The sequence below is a fragment of the Rattus rattus genome, chromosome 10 (assembly GCF_011064425.1).
Source record: "Rattus rattus isolate New Zealand chromosome 10, Rrattus_CSIRO_v1, whole genome shotgun sequence".
NCBI lineage: Eukaryota > Metazoa > Chordata > Mammalia > Rodentia > Muridae > Rattus > Rattus rattus.
This window is the reverse complement of record NC_046163.1, coordinates 24,611,427-24,635,814: the sequence shown is the minus strand read 5'-3', so window position 1 is coordinate 24,635,814 and position 24,388 is coordinate 24,611,427. Positions and strand designations below refer to the sequence as shown.

Here is a 24,388-nt window from a genome sequence, read left to right as displayed (position 1 = left end):
ATATGTAGAAGATGAGCAGGTTGGTCTTCATTTGCTCCCCTGTCCCAACATCTGGAGCAAGGGCTATCCTTTGAAAGAGAAGGAGAAGGTGAAATGGAGGGAGGACTTGCATGAGGGGATACTGGGAGGAGAAGGGCTGACTTTGGGTTGTAAGGTGAATAAATAAATAACTTAAAAATTTACTTGAAGTAAAAAGTCATAGATTTTGATGCTTCATTTTTAAATATATACCAAATGTCATCAAGTACAAGTATGTTGAACTTAAAGCTAGTATCTGTATGAAATATATTGTTAAATCAAAGATTCAAATTAAAGTACGTTTTGTGCATTTGTGCATATATATATATATATGTATATATATATATATATAGCCAAAAGATGTTTGAAAAATTATATACATGCTGTTGATCAAACATGGATAATTCTTGTCTTTCACTCACCTCTCTAGGGCTTTGAGTCTTGATTTCTTTTTAAAAACATGAGTCCACAAATAGATAAATATCTGTCAAAATTTTAGATTCATGTGAAAGTGAAAAAATTTCAAACTCAATTAGAGTTGTCAATTTGGAATCAGTTAGAGTTGTCACATTTCTTTTGGAATAGTGATATTAAGAAAATAACAACATAGGAAGTACCATTAGTATTTGAAACATTTCACTAAGAGCATTTTTAACAATAAAAGTCAAGGTACCAAATTCCAAGGATATTAATACTTTATAGTGCAAAAATGAGAATACATTGTAAAATTTTCCACATTATTTTTCTCATTTCATTTCATATACTAATCCAAATAATTCCAATTTGTTTTAGATCATTATGGACTGATGTTTTAAATGCATTAAATTATGTGAGTTACATTCTACCTTTCATTCACAAATGGCCCCTTGTCTTATGTTTATGCAATATATTAAGCAGATGTAATTAATCGACACAGCAGTATGTTGTGAACTAATGCAATTTAAGTCAATTTACTAAAACTAAATGAAATTATAGTTTAAAGAGAGCAAAACTGAGCTGCTAATGTTTGATAATGCCTTGCTACAAGACATTTTATGTCCTTTGGTAAATGACAGCACCATTCACACTACTGAAGGAAGCTTCTTTCTCTGCAAGCTTGAAAGGGAAGTTGCACTGTGGTAATACCAGGTTTTATCTTGAAGGCCAGAAGCGGTTTTGCAAATGTGTGGTATCATTTCCTTCACAATTCAGTACAAGATCAATCTTGAGTTCCTCATTTTGAGACTTGCAGAGGCAGAAACACAGCTCTTCAGTTTCTTTCCTGGTCTTTTCTCCTTTTTGTAAGCTCTGTGGAAAGATTCAGGATAGCGCTTTATTCAGCATGCTTTCCAGTGAAATAGCATTCATCCATGGGAAAGAGAAGGACTGAGAAAATCCGACATCTCTTGATCACTGGGACAGAATATGGAAATGTCACTGGTTTTCTTCTCTCACTTAAATATGTGTGAATCCAAAGAGAAAACTTTTTTCAAACTAATGCACGGGTCAGGAAAAGAAGAAACAAACATCGAGGCCAAAATCAGGTAAAACTGAAGATGTCTATGTCAACCTTGTTTTTAAGAAGCATGATTGATGAATATCTGTGAGCTCTTACTTTTTAAATACTTCTTTGAAAATATATTGAATGGAGTGCTGAAAATGACAGGGGAAGCTTTTTTTATTTTTTTAAAAATTATTCTAATGTCGTTTCATGTTTTGGAATGTGAGCAATTTTAACCACACTAAGCATTAAAGTAATAATGAAATATAATCTCAGATACATATCTGTTGTTGAAGTAAAGAAGATCGTCTGTGGTGCACTCTGTGCTAAGTTCTCTATTTACTGTGTAAAGGAGACGTATTCCTGAGTGGCGTGTGGGTGTTTATCAACTCCAAATTTATTTCGCAGGTTAAATAAGACTTCTGGGACATCAGAATTGTCCTGAATGTATTATTGCTTTTACAGAGCTAAAGAGAAAAGGAATAGACTAAGTCTTCTCCTACAGAGGCCTGACTTCCATGGAGAGACTCACACCAGTAGATCTGCCCTGTTGGCCAAAGAAACAAGGTGAGGAACATCAATTCCTTGCCAGGGTAGTTGTTTTATTCTGTAATTGTTGACGAAGGAAAAAATAAGAATCAATATGCTACCGAAATAAACATGAAAATAGTTTAGCATTTCCTTAACTTAAAACAGTAACCTTATGAATTTAGCTTACAACTGCTCACAGTTTTAATATGTTGAGTTAAAGATGTAAAAACATTTCACTCTCTTCTTTATCAATGTCTCAAAATATATCTTTTCATGCCCCCTTTAAGACTCGCTAAAATTTATGCATTAAAGAAGAAGAAAGAAAGAAGGAAAAAACAGCACATTGTTGTTACAAATTCAAGGAAGTTTAGCACTTTGAAAGATACTGTTTATAGTTTCTTATTTGTTGTATTTGTGTATACACACACACACACACACACACACACGCACACACACACACACACATATATATATATATATATATATATATATATATATATATATATATATATATATATATATATCTCTTTCTCTCTCAATCTGGTTTTTCTCTTTCTCTTATTTTTGGACTTTTAACTTAATACATGATTACTTTTATTTAAAAGCTCAAACAATTTTGACCTTTTGGTGAACCCTAAAATATTTCATTGTTTTATGGGGAAAATGCAAAAGAAGCCTTGAGCACTAATGGAGATTCCTCTGTTTGACTTGGGCGTGCTTAGGCCCTGTCAGTGGAGAGCACAGACTGCAGTCACAGCAGCCGGATCAGGGACAAACTTTTTGATCATCGATCATCAAACATTTTCTTTTCTGTGCAGAGTCTCCTCTGAAGAAGCGCTGAAATGGGCTGAATCATTTGACAAACTGCTTTCTCACAGAGGTCAGTAGGACTTTCCTCAAACCCTCACTCCTTTATAAAATAAGAAGCAGATACCTGCATCAGTAAAATGCAAATAATCATCAGATTTGTATAGCCTAGGAATTGGCAGTAATCTGGATTCTAGTCAACAGGGATAACTGAGGAACAGCTAGGTAACTAAAAGAAAATGTGTTTTTAATTTTCTTACTTGTTCGGAATTACAAATTATTCCTATATCTTAATGTTCTAGTTACAAACTATAGCATTTAAATTTTATTTTTCAGTTTGAGTTTCGTGACATTTTATGAGAATTAGGTTTATTAAATGAGTTTTCAATATATCATCTACATTATTTTATACTTAATAATTAAAGAAAAACTTTGGCAGACATTTTAGGGAAGCTTCACAAAGAAAGCTTGGTAAGAAAATTCCTATGAATTCCTACACTTGTTCTAAGTAAGATTGATTTTGAAAATTATTTCTTTTACTTATTGATATTATTACTAAATTATAGTATTTCTTCCATCAATTTTCTCCCTACAAACACTCCCATGTACAGAGGCAGCCTTCATTCCTCTTTTTTCAATTTCATACCCTATTTTTTATTAGTTTTTGTTATATGCATATGTATAGAACTATTTCTAAGGCAGAATCTAAGGGAGGTTGAATCAGGACTGTATTAATGGAGAGCCTCGTCTGTTAGTGGGGGGATAAAGCAGAATCAGAACAGACTGGGTTCTTCAGCAAGTAAAGGGGTCAGGGGCAAGCAGCCAGGTTTTGTGCTTTCTTGTCTATTTCCAGTACCAAGCAGATAAACTTTGTTTTGTTTTTGTTTTTGTTTTTTTGTTTTTTTTGTTTGTTTGTTTTTTTTTGCTTTTTTTCCGGAGCTGGGGACCTATCCCAGGGCCTTGTGCTTGCTAGGCAAGCGCTCTACCACTGAGCTAAATCCCCAACCCCATTTTGTTTTGTTTGTTTTTTTGTTTTTTTGTTTTTTTTTATGAAATCGGTTCATTATTTACTTTAAGTTTCAAACTCAATAATTTCTACTTAATATTTGGTAGCAAAACACAGAGTTTATTTATTTGCATTTTTAATTATTTCAGCTGTGAAAGTAAAATTTTATCACGGCCAGATATATACTCAGGAGTCCTCATCACAGCTTTTTTTTTTTTTTTTTTTTTTTTTTTCACTCATTAATACTATGTCTTCAGTGCTTCTCCAAAGAACATTCTAAGAACATGCCAGGTAACCTTACACCTAACCATGGCAAAACCCAGTGGCCTTACCACCCTGGGGTGTATACTAGTTGAAATACATCTCATAACCAGGGAGTTTAAAATGGAATACCAGGAATTCTGCAACTTTCTCCAGCAGAAAGAAGCAATTTCCCTTGTATTTCCTCATATTCTGGTATAAGCATGATGCCAAACAATTTCCTTGTTTATTGAGAAGATTTAAAATGTCGTCTTCTGTGCCGGACAAAATATCACACCCCTATAATCCAAGTACTATGGATTTGAGAGCAGGAGGCTCAAATTTAAGATCAGTATTGTTGACAGTCAGTCTGGGTCACATAATACCCTGATCCAAATTATTAAAAATAATAATATTTTTAATATTTTGATATATATGCATATATACATATACATATATACAATGTATTATTAATCATCACCCTGTTATATGTATAGAACATACAAATATAAATTTACAATATAATAATATAATAAAATAATACAATATAACAATACAGTATAAATTTATACTCAAGCACTAACCTGTAATGATTTGTCTGTGTTCATCTTGTATATCCTACTCTCATTACCTATTAGTGTATAGTTACCACAACTCTTGTCTTCTACTTCTATGAGATAAACTTGTTTCTAATCCATGCGAAGCCTCTGTTTTTATACTTGAACTTTTCAACATCTTCCCATGTAACCTGTATTGCTATGGAATACTTCGTCCTATTTGTGGGGATATTCCATTATAATATGAATATCACATTTTCTTACCCATTCATCTGTTGATGGATACCTGAGTTAACATTATACCTTAAGCATTGTGTGTGTGTGTGTGTGTGTGTGTGTTTACTATCAATACTTTACTTGACGCACATTAAAATTTTCTTCATAATTCCAACTTATGAAATCTTTCCTCCATTATGCTCCTTAACTGCATTGGCTTCCAGCTACTATAACTGTAAACGTATTATTTTTCCATTTCTCCAATCAACAGGTTCAAAAACTATTAAATGGCATGATGAATTAAAAAATAATAAATAGTGCCAATTATACAAATAGAAATTACTTCTAAAATAAATTAAAGCAATTATAACATTTAAACAATCTTCTTTTGTTTTCAGTAGACAACAAATAAATTAATAAAATAAATTAGACAACAAAGAGGAATAGGATTTCGGTTAAAAATGATGTTTAAACTGGATTTATTATTCTAAATCACAAGTTGTAATTTAACAATTTCATCATATTCTCATCATTCAAAGTGCAAAAATTCTAAGGACAAGGATTAGTCCTCATGCTGTAATTCTGTAATTCGGTCTGTAATTCCTACTTACAAGTACCGAAAACCAAATGTGTTAAGTCAGACACTGTTGGATTTTTCCCCTAGTGGTGGAAATATTAACAAGATGCAAACTATCCACACGTTCAAAAAAGTAGTGTGAATTTTAAAAAGTCATCTTTCATGTACCGGAATATTAAAATCAGCTCTTATGACCAAAATCCTAAATAATTATAATAAATTCACAAATTATGCTACTGATATTACTTTATTTATTCAATTATTTTCCATTGCAAAGATAATTGTAACACTGTGAAGCTTCAAATAATTACCTAAAATATTATAGGTTACAATATCAAAATGAGTTAATTTCTCATAATAGTGCTGGGAAAAAAATACATGTGCCCATACATGTCAAGAAAGACCCTCATCCTTCAAATTTTATATAATTTCTCTTGGATTAAATGGGTTGATTGCTCAAGTTCAGTATGCTATATCTGTTACTAGTGTATTGAAATATTAAATTTACTCAAACAGGAAACTAAGTTATATATCAAACAAGTTGCAGTGGCAATCTGAATGCTGGGTTTCATAAATGAGCTATTCTGAAAACCCACCTAGACTAACTAGAAGTATTAGCCTTACCAATAGAATCAGAGGATCAGCAGCTTTGTAGTTACAGAGGGTAAATGAAAATTCACTTGCTGGACAAAATTAAAGTGAAGATTCAAGCAGGCAGGCAGTCTAGGCTTAAGACTTTACATTGCCTGACTGATTGGGAGAATTTAAAATAATGTATTTCTTTATAGAAACATGTTACCTAAAATGGGGAGAGTAAATAAAAAAAATGACAGTTAAGACTCACTAAAACAGAAAAGTCCCTGGATTTTTCTGTATTCACCCCGTATAAAAGGTGTTTAGATAAATATCTTTAAAAACATTCTCTATATTTGTTTATTTTATTATTTATGTATATGAGTGTTTTGCCTGGATGCAAATGTGTATACCATATGTGTAATAATAGAGTTTCCTGTTCCCTGGGACTGGAGGTAAAGATGATGGGGAGCCTCCATGTGGGTGCTGGGAAATGAACCTGGGTCCTCTGCAAGAGCCGCCATTTTTCTGAACTGTTAAGCCAAGTCTACAGATCAGCCTTGATGACTTCCTTCTTCATAGTGTAATCTTAAAAACTGAAATCTATAGAGGTTAAATCCAATGAAATGTGCATATTATAAGGATTTTTAATTAATATATCAAAATAGTTTAATTTTACTACTCATATTATTGTAAAGTATTATTTATACAAAATATTAAATACAAAAAGCAAAAACACAGTGTGTGAGCATAAAAATCTTCCAAAAATATAATGTGCTCTAAAATAAATTTTGATTTAAATGAGCTCAATATTAAATAGTAAATTTTAATGCAATAGAATCTAACAAAGATTTTCTTCCTTATTTGTTTCTATAATAATATTCAGATATATTTATTCTAAATCTTTGTATATTCGAAATTTGTCTGACATTTAAAAGTGAATCACAGAAAACTATATTTTAAGCTAATGTATTTAGTAACTTACAAATGCTTTTTAGTAAATCAAAATGTCTTGACGTATCAAAAAATTCTATGTCAGTGCAGCTGAGATTCACAGTCATTAATTTCAAATTACTTTAATAATCTTTATAGAAGTGAAACTTACTAGTATGAATATGAATATTGTATATGAAATCATGCAAGTTAAATATTATGCATCTATATTATGCATACATATTTTTAGAGAAAGCCAATAATTTTATACAATACAAAGTGCAAAAATTTCAGATAACAATGAACAAAAACATGGAAAATTCAATTTGAAGACAAACTTTGGGAGAATTTTTCGTTGGAAAGTTACCTCTGATCGTAACTGACCAGGAAGATAGAAACTCAACAATTGACTGCCCGTAAGGTTCTTTCAAATAAAAATTATATCCTGAGTGTAGAATGATGTGGGAAGGAATTTGGTGATCTTGCTGAGATAGTGATTGTGGATGTATACGGTAGGGTGGGAAGGTGAAGCAGAGAAGGACAAGCCAACAGTATCTGGGTTTTCTCTGTATTAATTAGAAGATAATGTAACAGGTTAGAGACAGTTTAGTGGGCGTAAAGCCTTATGAGAAGTTTTACCGAGTCTCATAGTCCCATATCCAGAATATGTAAGTGACCATGTGCAAACTGACAGAGGAGTGTCTGCGAGAGGAGTCTGTCAAGTCTAAAATACGTCACCGCTTGTTTTAATATGCAGCCTTTTCCTAGCCTCTGCAGATATCCACAATATGCTTAAATCTTTTCATAATGATTAGTTTATTGGACACATTCATACCTATGGTTGTTTTGCTGAAGACTATTTGTAATTTGGAAAGATAAAACCAGATCGTGTCCCTCCTTGGATTTAAAGAGATGAACTGAAGAAAATGTATAAAATATTAGTTTCAGACTTAGAGTAGTAGCAGCAGCAAGGAAACTGATGCTCCACTTTAAGGGAAAGAAATAAGTATTACTTCTTATAGTTTTTCACATCATTCTTTAAAATTCTACTTCTACCATTTTTTTTTTTTGTAATATAGGGGGCTCTAGCGTTCCACAAAGTTAACTTTCTGACTCAAGATGACCATTATCAGTAGTTTCATAATCTAGCTAAAGGATATAATTTTTTAAAAATTCAGCTTCAATTTAAAATGCGTGACACTCTTAAATTGTTATTGTAAAGAAAATTGTTCATTCGACTGCAGCTCAGACCTATTAACTCACATGTTGGAGGAGAAAGGATTCGTTCTGATCCTTAGGATTTTATAGTACGCCTAAGTTTCCTGCTTCTGGGTTCCTTGACTTGTTTTATATGGTTTCTTGGCATCTGAAAAATGCTACAACAGATGTAACATTTGATGTTGAATTTAGAAACAGAATTATAAGCATTTCATGTTTGTGTGACACATGGGGCCTGCGTCTTCCAGTGTGAATTCTAGTTTCAGGTTCCCTCTAGCTATCCTCACCACTTCCACTTGTGGCGGGCTCCCTGAGACCGTGCTGCCTCTCAGCGAGAAGTGGTCCCCTTGTGGTTTAACCTAACAGAGCCATCCAGAGTAAGAGGAACAAGATGTTCAAGGTTCCCAACTTTGCCTGCGTACAGTTTTTAAATGCATCTTAACTTTCAAATGAATCGGTGCTTCCCTCGCTTTCTTCACTTCTTCTCCTGGGTTACGATTTATTTGTCACCCAAAGTCATTCACTTGAATGACCACGTCATGAGCTCTCATAGCACACCAGGCAGCACTTTCTTTGATATTCTCTATCAATTTTGAGTATTTCTACCAGCTCGGGACTAATCGCTGGGATAGAGCTCTGTGCATTGTAACAGAGAAGAGCAGCAGCTAACAGAGCAGAACTTCCTTCTTTGTGCTCTTGGGAAGGTCTGTATGTGAAAATGGTTACCTTTTTTCGAGAAAACTTCTGCTTAAAGATAATGCAAGCTGACTCCTCACGCTACTCAAAACAGAACAAAGTAACTCTTGGGTTATCTTTTTTTTAAACCCTTGGTAGACATATGTCTATTCTGTCGGCTGATCGATTTATCAACTATTAATCTTTGTCTTTATGGTCACTACTGATGAAAGTCATTTAATAATATATAAAATAATTCTGAGCTCAGTCTCCCATGCTCTCTTTTTTTTGAAGAGGAAGTCAAGTGTCTAACATCCACTTTATAAATATATAGGGTTTAATATTGTATGATTTTTACAGAATATATATAACAGCAAAAGGAGTAACAGTGCTTCAAGTCCTTAGTGATTCTTTGCAATCAAGTCCTCAGAACTTCTGTTATAAATAATATTACTGTATTTGAGTGTCTAGCACAGACCTCAAGTTCATGCTACGTGACTCTCGAGAGAGATCCACGATTTTTTCATTGAATAACAATTTTGGATATATTACCCAAGAATGCTTCCCTTTAGATATAATTTAAAAATTGTTGTTGCAATTACAACTACTAATATAAAAGGTAATGGCTCTGTTGTGAAATGAAGAAAGTTACTGATTAACTAATATTGTCCGTGCTTTAAGTATGCAGTCTATGTTTCTACATGACAAATAAAAATGTGATTGGAAAAAACATTACCCATTTACTGAAGTTAGAATAACTACTTGAAAAACGGACTGACAAACATTTGGTTTTTTTTTCCCTTATTTCCAAATTACATAAGACTACAATAGAAAATTTTATTAGTTCAATATAATAGGTTCTTGATTTTTACCAACTTTGCTTCGATTTGTACTTAAATTATGAGAAGAATAAGGAAGGACAAGGAAAAAACACTTGTTTAGTACATAAGGAAACAGATAAGAAATGTGAAATAAACAGAATAAGCCCACTTTTTAATCACTATAGAGAGTACAATTCCTTATGACTTTTCTATAGGTTTTATAAATAAAAATTATCTGGAAATGTTCTCCAAAAATCTATTTGGGCTTGACTCCAATTATTTTCTAATACATATTTGAAAAGTTTCAATAGAAAATAAGAATTTTGTGAGAAAAATACAAAAGACCCTGAATGATCTGGCAATACTCATTAGAGACAAATATATATGACCACTACTCTAAGAATCACGTCTAAGAAAATTGAAGGAAATATGGCATAAAATCAACTACTTTCTGTTGTACCAAACATTAGTTACCAGGCTATAAAGATTTTCTTTTAATTCTGAGCAGAGGTTGAGGTGTAAATGCCCACAGCTCATTCTAGCTCTTTAATTCTTGAGCCATAATTTCATAGTGTTTTCCCTTTTGGAGGCAGAGATATGCCGCACATCTTGAATTCAGTTTTAACTAGAAGTTATAAAGTTTTGCCATCTTATTTTCTTTCAAGTTTACAACAGAAGATAAAGACCATGCAAAGTGCAGCCAGAGACTAGGCCATAAGACTGTGGTTTTTGTCATACAAATACAAAAAGAAGAATTTTCTTTCTGTTGCCAACCAGTAGCTGACCAAAGTCTATTTAAACTATTTTTAAAGTTATCACCTTGCTATTCTCTAGCATTGGGTGTATTGAGAGAAGGTTGCATTTTTCTTTCTACTGATTAAAGGAAGAAATCTTTTTTGCATCATAATAGTAACAGGAAACCTAACATTCAGAGAAGGAAAGAAGGGAGGCGAGATTGCATGAAGAACACTCATGGCAGTGGGTCCAACATACCAGCCAACTGCAGGAAAAGGACTGTTTGATGGCTGGTTCTGTTACTTCATTTAGACAGCGACTAGGGCTTAAAAATATTGCGGCCAGATGTCCATCAATTTTGCTATGGAAACTTGTATATTTTCCTATACTTAGACATAATTCACCGTTCATAAAAATTTGTCTAAAACTGAGTCCATTTTTTTTCTGCCAAAAGAACATTGCTCAGGGTGAGAAATGAATGTGTAAAACAATAGACTGACTGGTCTAGCAAAGGAAAGGGAACAACTAAATGCCACTCATTGGACCCTGTTGGCTGCTTCTCTGTGGTTAGGGATCCATTCAGAAAACCCTGACTTCTCAGCCTATAATGGGAGTTGTGTTTAAGCTGAAAAGTCTCAAAACATGTAACGAACACATATGCCTTCTATATTCACGTACAAGTTGGTTGAAGTCTCAAGGTGTTATCACAAGGTATTTTAGCCTACCCTTTTATTTCTTTCTTTATAAATATGTAATTACCAAGATGTGGTATTTAGGGTCCCTTTGCTACAAAAAAAGCAGAACCTTGCTTACCCAGTGAAATCTCAGTGGAAAGCACAGTGGAAGGAACTTAGGCTACATTTTTTTCTTTTCTTTTATTGGATTTTTTTAAATTTACATTTTAATTGGTATTCCCTTTCCCAGTTTCCCCGCCAGAAACCCGCTATACCATACGCTCTCCCCCTGGTTCCATGATGGTACTCCCTCACCCACCCAATCCCACCCTCCCACCTCCCCACCCTGACATTCCCCTAGACCGGGGCATCTAGCCTTCACAGGACCAAGGGCCTCTCCTCCCAAGGGCATCCTCTGCTACATATGTGGCTGGAGCCGTAGGTCTATCACTGTTTAGTCTTGGTATGGTAGTTTAGTCCCTGAGAGGTCTGGGAGGTCTGGTTGGTTGATGTTGTTGTACTTACGGGATTGCAAAACTCTTCAGCTCCTTCAGTCCTCCCTCTAACTCCTCCTCCATTGTGTTATCATTGCTCTAATGTTTAATGATGTGGATGTTTCCCAGGACATTTTATGACTGAATGCTTATAATTCCAATATATTAGAAAGATCGATAATACTCTAATCTAATGTCATAATATTCCATGCGAATACAGATAAATTCTGTGTGATGGACTAATAAATGACAATACATAAAGCATAATCTGGGGGTTTATTTGACTATTTTGTAATTCCAAACAATTATATTTGCCTTCTATATTCTGTGTAGCTTTGGTTTTAGCAATCTCATGTGTTTTAGAGAAACGATTTTTTTTATATTTATTTATTTGTTTATTTTAATTTTTTGTTAGATATGTTTCTTTACTTACATTTCAAACGTTATTCCCCTTCATGGTTTCCTGTCCATAAACCCCCATTTCCTCCCCTCCCTCTACCCCATAAGGGTATTCCCTCTATATATCCCCCTTATTGCCCCCCATATTCCCTCGCACTGGGGGTCCAACCTTGGCAGGACCAAGGGTTTCCCCATCCCCTGGTGCCCCAATAAGGCTATTCTCTGCTACATATGCAGTTGGAGCCCTGGGTCAGTCCATGTATAGTCTTTCAGTGGGGGTTTAGTCCCTGGAAGCTCTGATTGGTTGGCATTCTTATGGGGTTGCAAGCTCCTTCAACTCTTTCAATACTTCCTCTAATTTCCCCCAAGAGGTCCTGTTCTCAGTTCTGAGGTTTGCCGCTAGCATTGACCTCTGTCTGTATTGGATATGCTCTGGATGTGTCTCTCAGGAGAGATCTATGTCTAGTCCCTTTCAGCATGTATTTTCTACCTTCATCAATCTTACCTAGTTTTGGTGGCTGTATATATATAATGGGCCACATGTGGGTCAGGCTCTGAATGGCCATTCCTTTAGTAGCTGCTCTAAACTTGACTTCCATATCCCCTCCTATGAATATTTTTTTCCCTTTTAAGGAGTGGGAACATCCACATTTTGGTTATCCTTCTTCTTGAACTACCTATGGTCTGTGGATTGAATCTTGGGTAATTTGAGCTTTTTGGCTAATATCAATGTATCAATGAGTGCATAACAAGTGTGTTTTCCTGTGATTGAGTAACCTCATTCAGGTTGCTATTATCTAGTTCATTCCATTTGCCTATGAATTTCATGAAGTCATTGTTTTTGACAGCTGAGTAGTACTCCATTGTGTAGATGTACCATATTTTTTGAAGGGCATCTGGGTTCTTTCCAGCTTCTGGCTATTATAAATAAGGCTGCTATGAATATAGTGGAGCACGTGTCTTTGTTTTATGTTGGAGCATATTTTGGGTATATGCCCAAGAGAAGTATAGCTGGGTCCTCAGGTAGTGGAATGTCCAATTTTCTGAGGAACCTCCAGACTGATTTCCAGAGTGGTTGTACCAGTTTGCAATCCCATCAACAGTAGAGGAGTGTTCTTCTTTCTCTACATCCTTGCCAGCATTTGCTTTCACCTGAGTTTTTATCTTAGCCATTCTGACTGGTGTGAGGTGAAAACTCAGGATTGTTTTGATTTGATTCCCTGATGACTGAGGATGTTCTACATTTCTTTGGGTGCTTTTTGGCCATTCGACAATCCTCGGGTAAGAATGTTTTGTTTAGCTCTGTACCCCATTTTTAATAGGGTTATTTGGCTCCCTGGAATCTAACTTCTTCAGTTCTTTCTATATTTTGAATATTAGCCCTCTATCAGATATAGGACTGGTAAAGATCCTTTCCCAATCTGTTGGTTGGTGTTTTGTCCTATGACAGTGTCTTTTGCCTTACAGAAACTTTGCAGTTTTATGAGATCCCATTTGTTGATTCTTGATTTTAGAGCATGAGCCATTGGTGTTTTGTTCAAGAAATTTTCCCCAGTGCCCATGTGTTCGAGACTATTCCCCACTTTTTCTTCTATTAGTTTGAGTGTATCTGGTTTGATGTGGAGGTCCTTGATCCACTTGGACTTAAGCTTTTACAGGGTGATAAGCATGGATCAATCTGCATTCTTCTACATGCTGACCTCCAGTTGAACCAACACCATTTGCTAAAAATGCTATCTTTCTTCCATTGGATAGTTTTAGTTCCTTTGTCAAAGATCAAGTGACCATAGGTGTGTGGGTTCATTTCTGGGTCTTCAATTCTGTTGCACTGATCTATCTGCCTGTCTCTGTACCAATACCATACAGTTTTTATCACTATTGTTCTGTAATACTGCTTGAAGTCAAGGATGGTGATTCCCCCAGAAGTTCTTTTATTGTTGAGTATAGCTTTAGCTATCCGAGGTTTTTTTGTTATTCCAAATGAATTTGCAAATTGCTCCTTCTATATCTATAAAAAATTGAGTAGGAATTTTGATGGGTATTGCACTGAATCTATAGATTGCCTTTGGCAAAATGGCCATCTTTACTATATTAATCCTGCCAATTCATGAGCATGGAAGATCTTTCCATCTTCTGAGATCTTCCTCAATTGCTTTCTTCAGAGACTTGTAGTTTTTGTCATACAGATCTCTCACTTGCTTGGTTAAAGTCACACCAAGATATTTTATATTATTTGGGACTATTGTGAATGGTGTCATTTCTTTAATTTATTTCTCAGCCTTCTTATCCTTTGAGTAGAGGAAGGCTACTGATTTGTTTGAGTTAATTTTATACCCCAACACTTTGCTGAAGTTATTTATCAGGTTAAGTAGTTCTCTGGTGGAACTTTTGGGGTTACTTAAGTACATTATCATATCATCTGCAAATAGTGATATTTTGATTTCTCCCATTCCAATTTGTATTCCTTTGACATCCTTTCACTGTCTGATTGCTCTGGGTAAGAATTTGAGTACTATATTGAATAAGTAGGGAGGGCATGGGCAGCCTTATCTAGTCCCTGATTTTAGTGGGATTGCTTCAAATTTCTCTCCATTTAGTTTGATGTTAGCTACTGGTTTCCTGTATATTGCTTTTACTATGTTTAGGTATGGGCCTTGAATTCCTGATTTTTCCAGGACTTTTATCATGAAGGGGTGTTGAATTTTTTCAAATGCTTTCTTGATCCTGTGGTTCTTATCTTTGAGTTTGTTTATATAGTGGATTACATTGATGGATTTTCATATATTAAACCATCTCTGCATCCCTGGGATGAAGCCTACTTGATCATGATGGATGATCATTTTGATGTGTTCTTGGATTTGGTTTGCATGTTCCTCTGACTTCTCAGGAGTATTCACACTTCTGAGGGTTCAGCTCTCTCCCCCACAGGATTTGGGTGCAGGGAGCTGTTTGGCTGGTTCAGTTCGGTCCTGGGCACAGACCAGAACCATAGGTACTAGCGGCTGTTCCTATATCCCTGTGTCCAGAGGCACTGTGCAGTTTCCCCTTGGACCAGGGATGTGGGTCGAGGTGTGCAGAGGTGGCAGGCTGTCCTGAGGCCTCAAGATGTCTCGAGAAACCATTTCTTAATTTCACATTCAAACATGAACACTAATAAAGATAGAAACATAAAAGGATACTATCTTACGGAGTCCCAACCCTCGAGAAAGAACTATAGGCAATTAAGAAATATTGAGAGTACAAGAAATAGTTTTTCCAAGGACGAGTCTCTTCATGGCTCAATATACCAGTGGTCAGTGTTAAAATCAAAGACATACAAGTAGCATTATACTGACTGAGCAGGTTAGGTTGCATTTGTATATTGAGGCATATATGTCAACAGCTGAAGTAAAAGAGCCCATAAAATCTAGACAAATAAATGGAATAAACATATAAGAATTTGAAAGGAGGAAAAAGGAGAAATAAAGTAGTTTATTTTAATTTCAAAATGTAAATAAGTAAATTTAAAAAGTCTTTCTTCCTCTTCCAGCTCTGCCTCTGTATGTGTGTGTGTATGTGTATGTGTATGTGTATGTGTATGTGTATGTGTATGTGTATGTGTATGTGTATGTGTATGTGTATGTGTATGTGTATGTGTATAAAGGTATCTGAGGAGACTGGAGGCATCAGACCACTAGTTATAGGTTATGGTAAGCCATGTACTATGAGTACTAGAAATCTCACCCAGGTACATTTCAAGAACAGTGCATACTCTCCTGCACCATATATCCAGCCTTTTCAGTATCTTATAAAATGTAATAGGTTTAATATTTTATTAAAAATATTATCTGTAACCAGAAATTGTCTTTAGTTTTAGTGTAATATCTATGTTAATTTTGGGAAAACTTCATATATGCATACAGACACTTTGATTTGTGCAGTTTACATAGGATCTTTGTGTCTGAGAACTACCCAATACACCAATTATCTGCATTTCGACCAGTGTTAGTTTCTACATTAACTGACATCCACTGCAAAAGGAAATTTCTCTGATGATGTCTAATGGTTGTGCCTATTTATGAGCATAAAGTTAAGAACAGAGTAGTCTGATCTTATATGCATTTAGGAAAATAACAGAAGTATAGTAATTCTTGGAGACTGTGAGCTCTGCTGCCATCCATTCTTGGAAAGAATACCATGCATATTTTTCTGTACTGTGCGCCTTACATCCAATCTTATCGAAGTGTTTACCTCCATGGTATTCATGTCGCTCTTGAATCCATGGCATACCTTGCTATGTCAGTCATTGCTCCATTTTACAATGTTCACAATTAGGTAGTATATTTATGACTGTCTTCTCTGAGTAAGAGGGAGGGAGGAAGGGAGAGAGAGAGGGAAGGAGGGAGGGAGGGAGAGAGGAATACATTCTCCTTAGTGTGCATGAATCTCTCTCTCTGTCTCTCTCTGTCTCTCTCTCTGTCTCTCTCTGTCTCTCTCTCTCTCTCTGTCTCTCTCTCTCTCTCTCTGTCTCTCTCTCTCTCTCTCTCTCTCTCTCTCTCTCTCTCTCTCTCTCTCTCTCTCCCTTCCCGCACAGACCTACATTTACTTTCCCCTTCATTTCTTCTGTATTTCCTACCATTTCTACCCCCTCAATGTTGTTCTTTCCTTTTCTACCGATGGGCACTAGTTGACACTAAGATCTACATAAGATTGTGAATATGAAGTGTTTGTCTTTCTAGGTCTGGGTTACCTCACTCAGTGAAGTGTTTTCAGATTCCATTCATTTATTGAAATGTTCATAATTTGAGTTTTTTGTTATAGCTAAATAATATTCCATTTTGAACTGATATCATATTTTTATCTCTTTGTAATTATGTTTGTAGGTATACTGTTTCCATGTACTAACCATTGTGGATAAGGAAGCTATAAACAGGGATGAACATTTGTTTTTATAATTGGAAAAGTCATTTGGATATGTGATGAGGAATATAAAGCTGTATCATATGATAAATGCATTCAGGGTTTTGGCCAGAACTGATTTCCATAGTAGCAGTGCAATTTGTATTCTCACCAACAGCAAATAAATATTCCTTTTCATTATATCTTTGCCAATATTTGCTATCTTATGACTTATAAATCATAGGCATTTTGACTGGGGTAATACACAATCTAAACCCAGTTTTATTTTGTATTTTTCTCATGGTCAGTGTTGGTGAATAGCTCACTATTAACTCAGATGTTTGTCTCCTTGCTTAGGTGTGTGTGTTTGTGTTCTTTGTGTATGCTTACAACAAACCCTTGTCAGATGTATGGATGGCAAGATTTTCAACTCTTAATTCAACCAACAGTTTTCATGCCATGTTCTCTCCAATTCTACTGGTCCTATTTCCCTGGTGACTTAAGTCTCATCACAAAATTCTTACCTGAGCCTAAATCCTAAAGTATACACCCTACTCTTTCCTCTGGAATTTCCATGTCTAACAGTGAGAGATTTGATGACTTTAATTGATATTTTGTCATCTTTAGAAAGGGTTTAACTTTCATTCTTCTCATGTGAAGATATCCAATTTCTCAGCACCATTTGATAAAGGTGCTCTCTTTTCTTCTGTACACAATTTTATATTTTTTTTCAGAATTCAGGTAATTATTGACTCACATATTTGCGCCTGTCCTCAATCCTATTCAATTGGTCAATGTGTCTTTTAAAAAAACTAGTATTATGCTTTTTATATTAGTATGGCCTCCTGGTATAATTTAAATCATGCCGGGTGATGCATCCATCCATACTTTCATTGTTCAGGGTTCTTTTGCTTATCCAGGGTCATTTTGTGGTTCCCATATTAATTTTAAGATTGTTTTTATTTTAAATCCTCTGAAGAATTGTACTGGGATTTTGATGGAAATTGCATTGAGTTATAGATTGCTCTGAGAATTGTGGCTGTTTTCACAATATAAATCATATCAATCCATAAATATCTCCTTCTTCTTCAATTTATTTGCTTGGAATATTGAAGTTTTGATTGCATAGGTCTTTTATTTTCTTTGTTGGGTTTATTCCAACATGTGCTCAGGCTACTGTGAATGAAATTGATTCTGTGAAATGTTTTTATTATGTTTGCCTTAGTCATATTGGAGGGATTTGGTTAGGGCAAATATATCATCTATGATTTTGATAAAAGTCTTTATCAGCTGCTTCATTGGATGAAGAAAACGATCATGGTGTGTGAATGCTTGGCTTAGTCCTTAAACTTAGTTTTCACTTACTTTCTTAACAATTTTCACATCTATGTTCATTAAGCTCATTTTTTAAATTTATGCTCCATGTTTTCTTGGTTTTCAAATAGATCTGTCTTTATGTGGGTTCCCATCAATCTGCCTTTTTCTGGGTTCATATGCCTCTTTCTTTATATGGTTTCTTTATATCTAAGTAGTATCTGATTCATAAAAGGAATTTGGAAGTACTCCTTCCTCCTGTATTTTATGGAATAGTTTGAGTGATATTGGTGTTAGTTACCTAAAGAATGTTGGGTTGAACCTACCTTGTCTAGGCTTTCTTTAGTTTGGAAGTAATAGCTACTTCTATCTCATTGATGGCCATTGATGTGTTTAAATAATTCACATTTTTTTTTAAATTTTGCTATGAAACATGCCTTTAGAAGTTTATCCATTTTTTTAGATTTTACAATTTATTGAAATGTGTTTTTAATATGTTTGCATGATTCCCCACATTTTCTTAGCATCTCTGGTATTATTTTCCTGTGGATCATTTTCTCTGTCTTTTAGTAATTTGGGTAAGAATTTCCAATTTTACTTATCTTTAAAAAAAAGCCAACTCTTGGTTTTATTGATTTTTATTAGCTTTAATTCAATTGAAATAATTTTGCTGCAACATTTATTATTTCTCGTTATGCATTACTTTTGTAATTAGTTTGTTCTTTTTTTTTGCTTGTTTGCTTTATGTTTTGATGCCTGAAAATTTAGCATCTGGTTGTTTATATAATATCTCATTCATATTTTTAAATCTACATACTTAGAGCTATAAGCTTCCTTTTAGAATTATCTTCATTGCCCCCTGGCTTCCCAGAGATATCAACTAAATACAGAATACAAACCCTTAGACCAAGGCTGAATGAGGTAACCTGGTAGAATAAAAAAAGGCCCCCAAACAAGGCAAAAATGTTAGAGCTACCCTTACACTAACAGTTAGGAGTTCAAAACATGCCCCATGCTAAGCACCCATAACATCTACAATGGCTTATATAAGTTTTAAAATCTAAGAATTCAACCATGTGATCCTCTTAACTCCACCTGATTCAGATATCCTACTTACTAAAAAGGTGACCATGAAAATGTTATATTGGGTAATAAGGTAGGACAGAAAAGAGACAGAAAGATACAGAAATCATAAATGATGATGTGGAGCTAACTGTATTATTAATTTTAATTCTGTGATAGTTTTCTCTTCTTTTATCATAGATAAGTACATATAAATTTTCTCTTAAACCGAAAGTATGTTTTGTTCTCAAATGTTATTGCTTCTCCTCCCTCTATTTCTCTCAGTCCTGCCACTTTCACAGTCTTTCTGTCTTTTATAAAAAACAAAAACAAAAACAAAAACAGGCTTCTAAAGGTTAATAATGAAATAAAATAAAAATAAAGCAAACACATAGAAGTTGGATAAAAACAAACAAATAGAAGTAAAATGGCTCAAGAAAAGACCCAAGAAATATACAGATGCAGAGACTTAGTCATTTACACACTCATAAAACCCATAAAACCAGAAGCCATAATACATACACAAAATACCTAGAAGGTAACAAGAAAAGAAATAAAGATAAAAGAAATAAAACTTATACACAAAAGACCTAGAAGGTAAAAACAAAAAAATTAAAATAAAAAATACAACTTAAAAAGAAAAACATCTATGATATTATCATGAAACAAGGGACTTCCATGGACACCATTGAGTCTGTTTTTGTTGTTTGTCTTCTGCTGGGCATTAGCCTATCCTTAAAAGTGGATTATTTTAGCAATGTGGTAGTGGTGGAAGCACATGCCTGTCAATGCCAGCCTCGTGTATAGACCAAGTCTTAGGACATCCAGGGCTACACAGAGAAACTGTCTCAGAAAAATGAAACAAACAAAATAAAAATAACACACACACACACACACACACACACACACACACACACACGCTCATGAAAAAAAAGGGGGGGGGATGCAAACAAAAGAACAAATAGTGGCTTGTTTTCCCAGAAAGACTTCCTTGGAGAAATTAAATATCCATTTGCAAATAGTTATTCATTGGAGGCATCTTCTGGGTTAAGAATGGGGACATGTACCTACTTCTCCTTTTAGCTCTAGACCCGATCTTAATAAAAACCATAGAGCTTCATTGCATGCTGCCTCTGTCAGATACCATGTGCAACAATCCTGTTGGTTCAGAGGGCCTTTTTTTGTGTCCTCCATCCCCTCTTGCTCTTGGACTCTTTTTACTTCCTCACAACTAGGTTCTCTTACTCCCTGGGTAGACAGATTTGATGATGACATCCCATTTAGATCCTCCATTTAGGGCTGACCATAGTTAGAACTGGAAGTGTTTCTTTGGTGGCTAGATAGGAAAAGAAGGCCATGTAGAACTATGAATTGTAGAGACAACGGAAAGAGAATTTGAGGGTCTCTAGTACAAGAGACATGATTTCGGTAATGGGCAAAATGGAATACAAAAGAAATGTTTCACAAGCCTATAATAAAATTCCTCGTGCTCTTAGAGAGACATGAATAGAAGAGATGTAAATTAAAGTAGGTAGTATGGCCCTTTTTACATTTAGTGTTAAAGATTTAGATCTAAGTGTGATTTAGTCTTATTTTATAGAAATTATATCCTCCTTTCTTCACTGAAAAAGTTACTTTATATAAAGTGCCCATATTTACTGTGTAAATGTGTGGAACCTTGATGATTTAGAAGATTTTAGCTTCGGTGTTACTATTTTTATATGCTTTAATATCAAGTATTGCATCTTCCCAGCGTGATTGTTTCATACTAACTTAATATTATCTATTTTTGTTAGATGGAGTAGATGCATTTACTAGATTTCTTAAAACTGAATTCAGTGAAGAAAACATTGAATTTTGGGTTGCCTGTGAAGACTTCAAGAAATGCAAGGAACCTCAACAAATCATCCTAAAAGCAAAATCAATATATGAGAAATTCATTAAAAATGATGCCCCTAAAGAGGTACTGTGACAAATGGAAATACATAGAACACCTTGACACCTTCATAGAGTCTGCTTTGACCAAAGTGGACTCTTCATTCATTCCATCGGGGGGCTCAAGACTTTATACATTAAAGCAAAACTGTTTAATTGCAGGGTCCTACTATTAACAGAGTATGATTATGGATTAATGTATAAAGTCGCTATCAGAGATGGATGAAGAGTGATCAGTGCTGCAGCATCTTGATTCTTTCTCTAGTCTGCATTAACTATCTTAGCAGAAACAACTACTTATTACAATCTAAATATCCCTGAAAATGTTAAAACAAACAAGCATAAAGCAAAAATCCTGCCATCCTTTATAAGGTTAAAGTGAACCAGCTGCATGGCTTAGTTGGTTAAAAGTGCTTATCTCCAAACCTAAAAACTTAAGTTCGATGCCTAGTCTTAACATGGTGGAAAAGGAACCATCTCCCCAAAGTTCTTCTCTGATCCTCACACTATGTCCCCAAAATAGCAAATATGATTTTAAAATAAGATTATCATATACAGCTATGTAAAGGTTTTGTTTGTCCAAAGAAATTATTTCATCAGTCTGGGATAGGCTAAAAGGAGAAAATAAATAGATAAAAGATGTTACTCTAATTTGACAATGCTTCAATTGTTCTTTCCTTTGATTACAAACTAAACAGTTGATCTCGTGATACACTTGGTAAATTGACTAGGAGTTTAGCTGCTATTGCTAGACTGTCATAAAATATTAAATGGTTTGATGTTTCTGTTATGTACCCAATAAATAATATTCCATTTCTAGGGTAGAAAAGATGCTATCTCACTAGTCAACTACAAATTAATACGATCGTACTAGCTTTCCTTCAGTAACTAAGCGCATTCAAATTGAAAAAACAAAAAGAAAATGTTTTGTCTCACCTATTAGAGGACATTGGGTCCTGTTGCTTTGGGTACTGTAGCAAATGTATTTGTAAAGGCAGAGAGGCATGGCAGAAGAACTTGCTCATTTTTTATGCCTGGTAGTAGAGATAGGAAAACATGGAAAGGAAGGACATGGAAACAGAGGGAGAGAGATCAGAATCCCAGAATCCACTCAATGTAGCAACTCAGTAACCTATGCTCTTTCACTATGCTCAAAGATTCCATCACGGTCCAGTAGACCCACAGGGCGGCAACTAAACCTTGATTGTGTGACTTTCTATGAAATCTTTAAAGCAGAAGCTACTACATAGTCTATAATGCAATGTTCTCTATGTGGCTATGGTGCTCTAAGAAAGTTCAGTTTAGTTATGTAAAACTATAACAGATTATACGGCCACTCAGATGTAGAAAACAGAATATATACCCAAAAATATAATATTAGTACCAGATACATCAGTTGGGGCATGAGAAAAAAATTATAGGTATTGTTATGTTTAAGACAGAATCATATGTTGGCACAGTTTTGATTGTAGAAAAAAATAACATGATGAAGAAATCAGGAGCCAGAACAGAAAGCTCTTATTGATGTCACGATGACACCCCAAGCATCTCATTCTCTATAACTTAAACACTTTAACTTCTGAGATGTTAGTTTCCCACTGTGAAAATGAGTGAGTTGATTAATGATCATATGATAGCTTTGTTGCATTATTCAGTGGTACTGAGTTAGAATAAGAACACTACTAACAAAGGGAGAGAAGGGCCAGGGAAATACCAGCCTAGATACAATGTTGGATCGCTGAGCTCTAGGAGGAAATACCAAGCAGTCCACACTTTCCACCCTACAACATTTTAAGAGTCTGAGATAGTTCTCAATATAGTAAATATCCTATAATATCTCAATATAGTAAATATCCTATAATTATTCCTTTTTCCGGTTTATGCAGGTTAACCTTGATTTTCATACTAAAGAAGTAATTACTAAGAGCATCGCCCAGCCCACTCTCCACAGTTTTGATGCAGCACAAAGCAGAGTGTATCAGCTCATGGAACACGACAGTTACAAACGCTTTCTGAAATCCGAGATCTACTTACATTTGATAGAAGGAAGACCTCAGAGACCAACAAATCTTAGGAGGCGATCGCGATCATTTACCTTCAATGAGTTCCAAGACGTAAAATCAGATGTTGCCATTTGGTTATGAGTAAAAGTCGTTTTATTCTTTTGATAATACATGTGTACATCTGCTTCTAAAATATAGCATGTGTATAGTACGAAATGATTTCATTTTTAAAATACACCAGGCAGAAGTATTTTAAATGTAAGAACCTTTATATTATACTAAAATAATTCATCGTCTATTTTCCCATATATTTGATGAAAATCTTATCTTCTATGTTATTCATAATAAAAATCTTTATTTCTACAATAGCTGTCAGTAAGAAGAAGCTTTGTAAATTGTTAAAGTAAAATGAAAACTCTGCAGTAATGTCATGTCTAGTTTGGATTGTATTTCTAAGCAAAAACAATGTATTTAGATAAGTATATATATACAGATGATATTCGACATCATGAAGGATTGGGGCATACAGAGACGACCCATCTCTTTTATAACAGGGAAGGATGGATATTTATTGTTGCATACTAATTCTGACTCCAGATTAGCTGTTGGTCACTTCCATTTTTAAGCCAGCCAAAAGATGTGTTATAAAGATGTATTTCTCTCTACATATTAAATGGGACTGTCTTAACCCAGGTATGTATCTGAGACTTCACTCTGCAGTCAGATGTACTCTGAGGAACAATTCCCCATTAGAGAGAGCAACACTCCTGTTCACACCCGCATGCTCATGCTAATGATCTCCAATATCTGCAGAGTGGACCACCTTCTATCTCAATAAGTGACAGAGCCACTAAAATAACACCAATCAGTGCTTGAATGATGATGACGATGGCATACTTCCACACAAGCATTTATGTCTCACATTTGGAATTTTAAAGTTGGTGTAGAAGTCCAAACAGAGAGATGGTGAAAAGTAAAATCCACAAATTTGACAACATCGACATCATCCAACCCTGTTCTCTCATTACGTTCTTTCAATTCTTGCCTAATACTATATTATACAGTAAGGTTATACTAATAAATAAACTTCTCTATTTTACAGAAATGTTTAATTGCAATGTGTTATGCAGTCTATAAATGTTTGTATTAAAGATGATATGCTTTCAAATTAATAAATGCTCTTGTCTTCATAGAAGTGTAAAACAAATTTAACATCTATCATAATAAAGTGTTAAAACTTAA

General features: G+C 34.6%; 1 protein-coding gene across 1 annotated transcript; it reads left to right on the top strand.

Moving 5' to 3' along the window:
* Positions 1 to 1,133: 1,133 nt before the first annotated feature.
* On the top strand, positions 1,134 to 24,388 carry Rgs18 (regulator of G protein signaling 18). The gene is made up of 5 exons (XM_032915026.1): positions 1,134 to 1,541; positions 1,964 to 2,065; positions 2,848 to 2,909; positions 21,005 to 21,171; positions 23,030 to 24,388. Exons 1-5 carry the CDS (start codon positions 1,423 to 1,425, stop codon positions 23,285 to 23,287), a joined length of 708 nt encoding a protein of 235 aa, XP_032770917.1. The 5' UTR covers positions 1,134 to 1,422; the 3' UTR covers positions 23,288 to 24,388.

Excerpts from the sequence above, each read along its gene's own strand:
- Rgs18 (XM_032915026.1), top strand. The coding sequence starts at position 1,423 with ATGGAAATGTCACTGGTTTTCTTCTCTCACTTAAATATGTGTGAATCC. Across the intron at positions 2,066-2,847 it reads CTGTTGGCCAAAGAAACAAG|AGTCTCCTCTGAAGAAGCGC; the intron begins GTGAGGAACATC and ends TTTTCTGTGCAG. Across the intron at positions 21,172-23,029 it reads AAAATGATGCCCCTAAAGAG|GTTAACCTTGATTTTCATAC; the intron begins GTACTGTGACAA and ends CGGTTTATGCAG.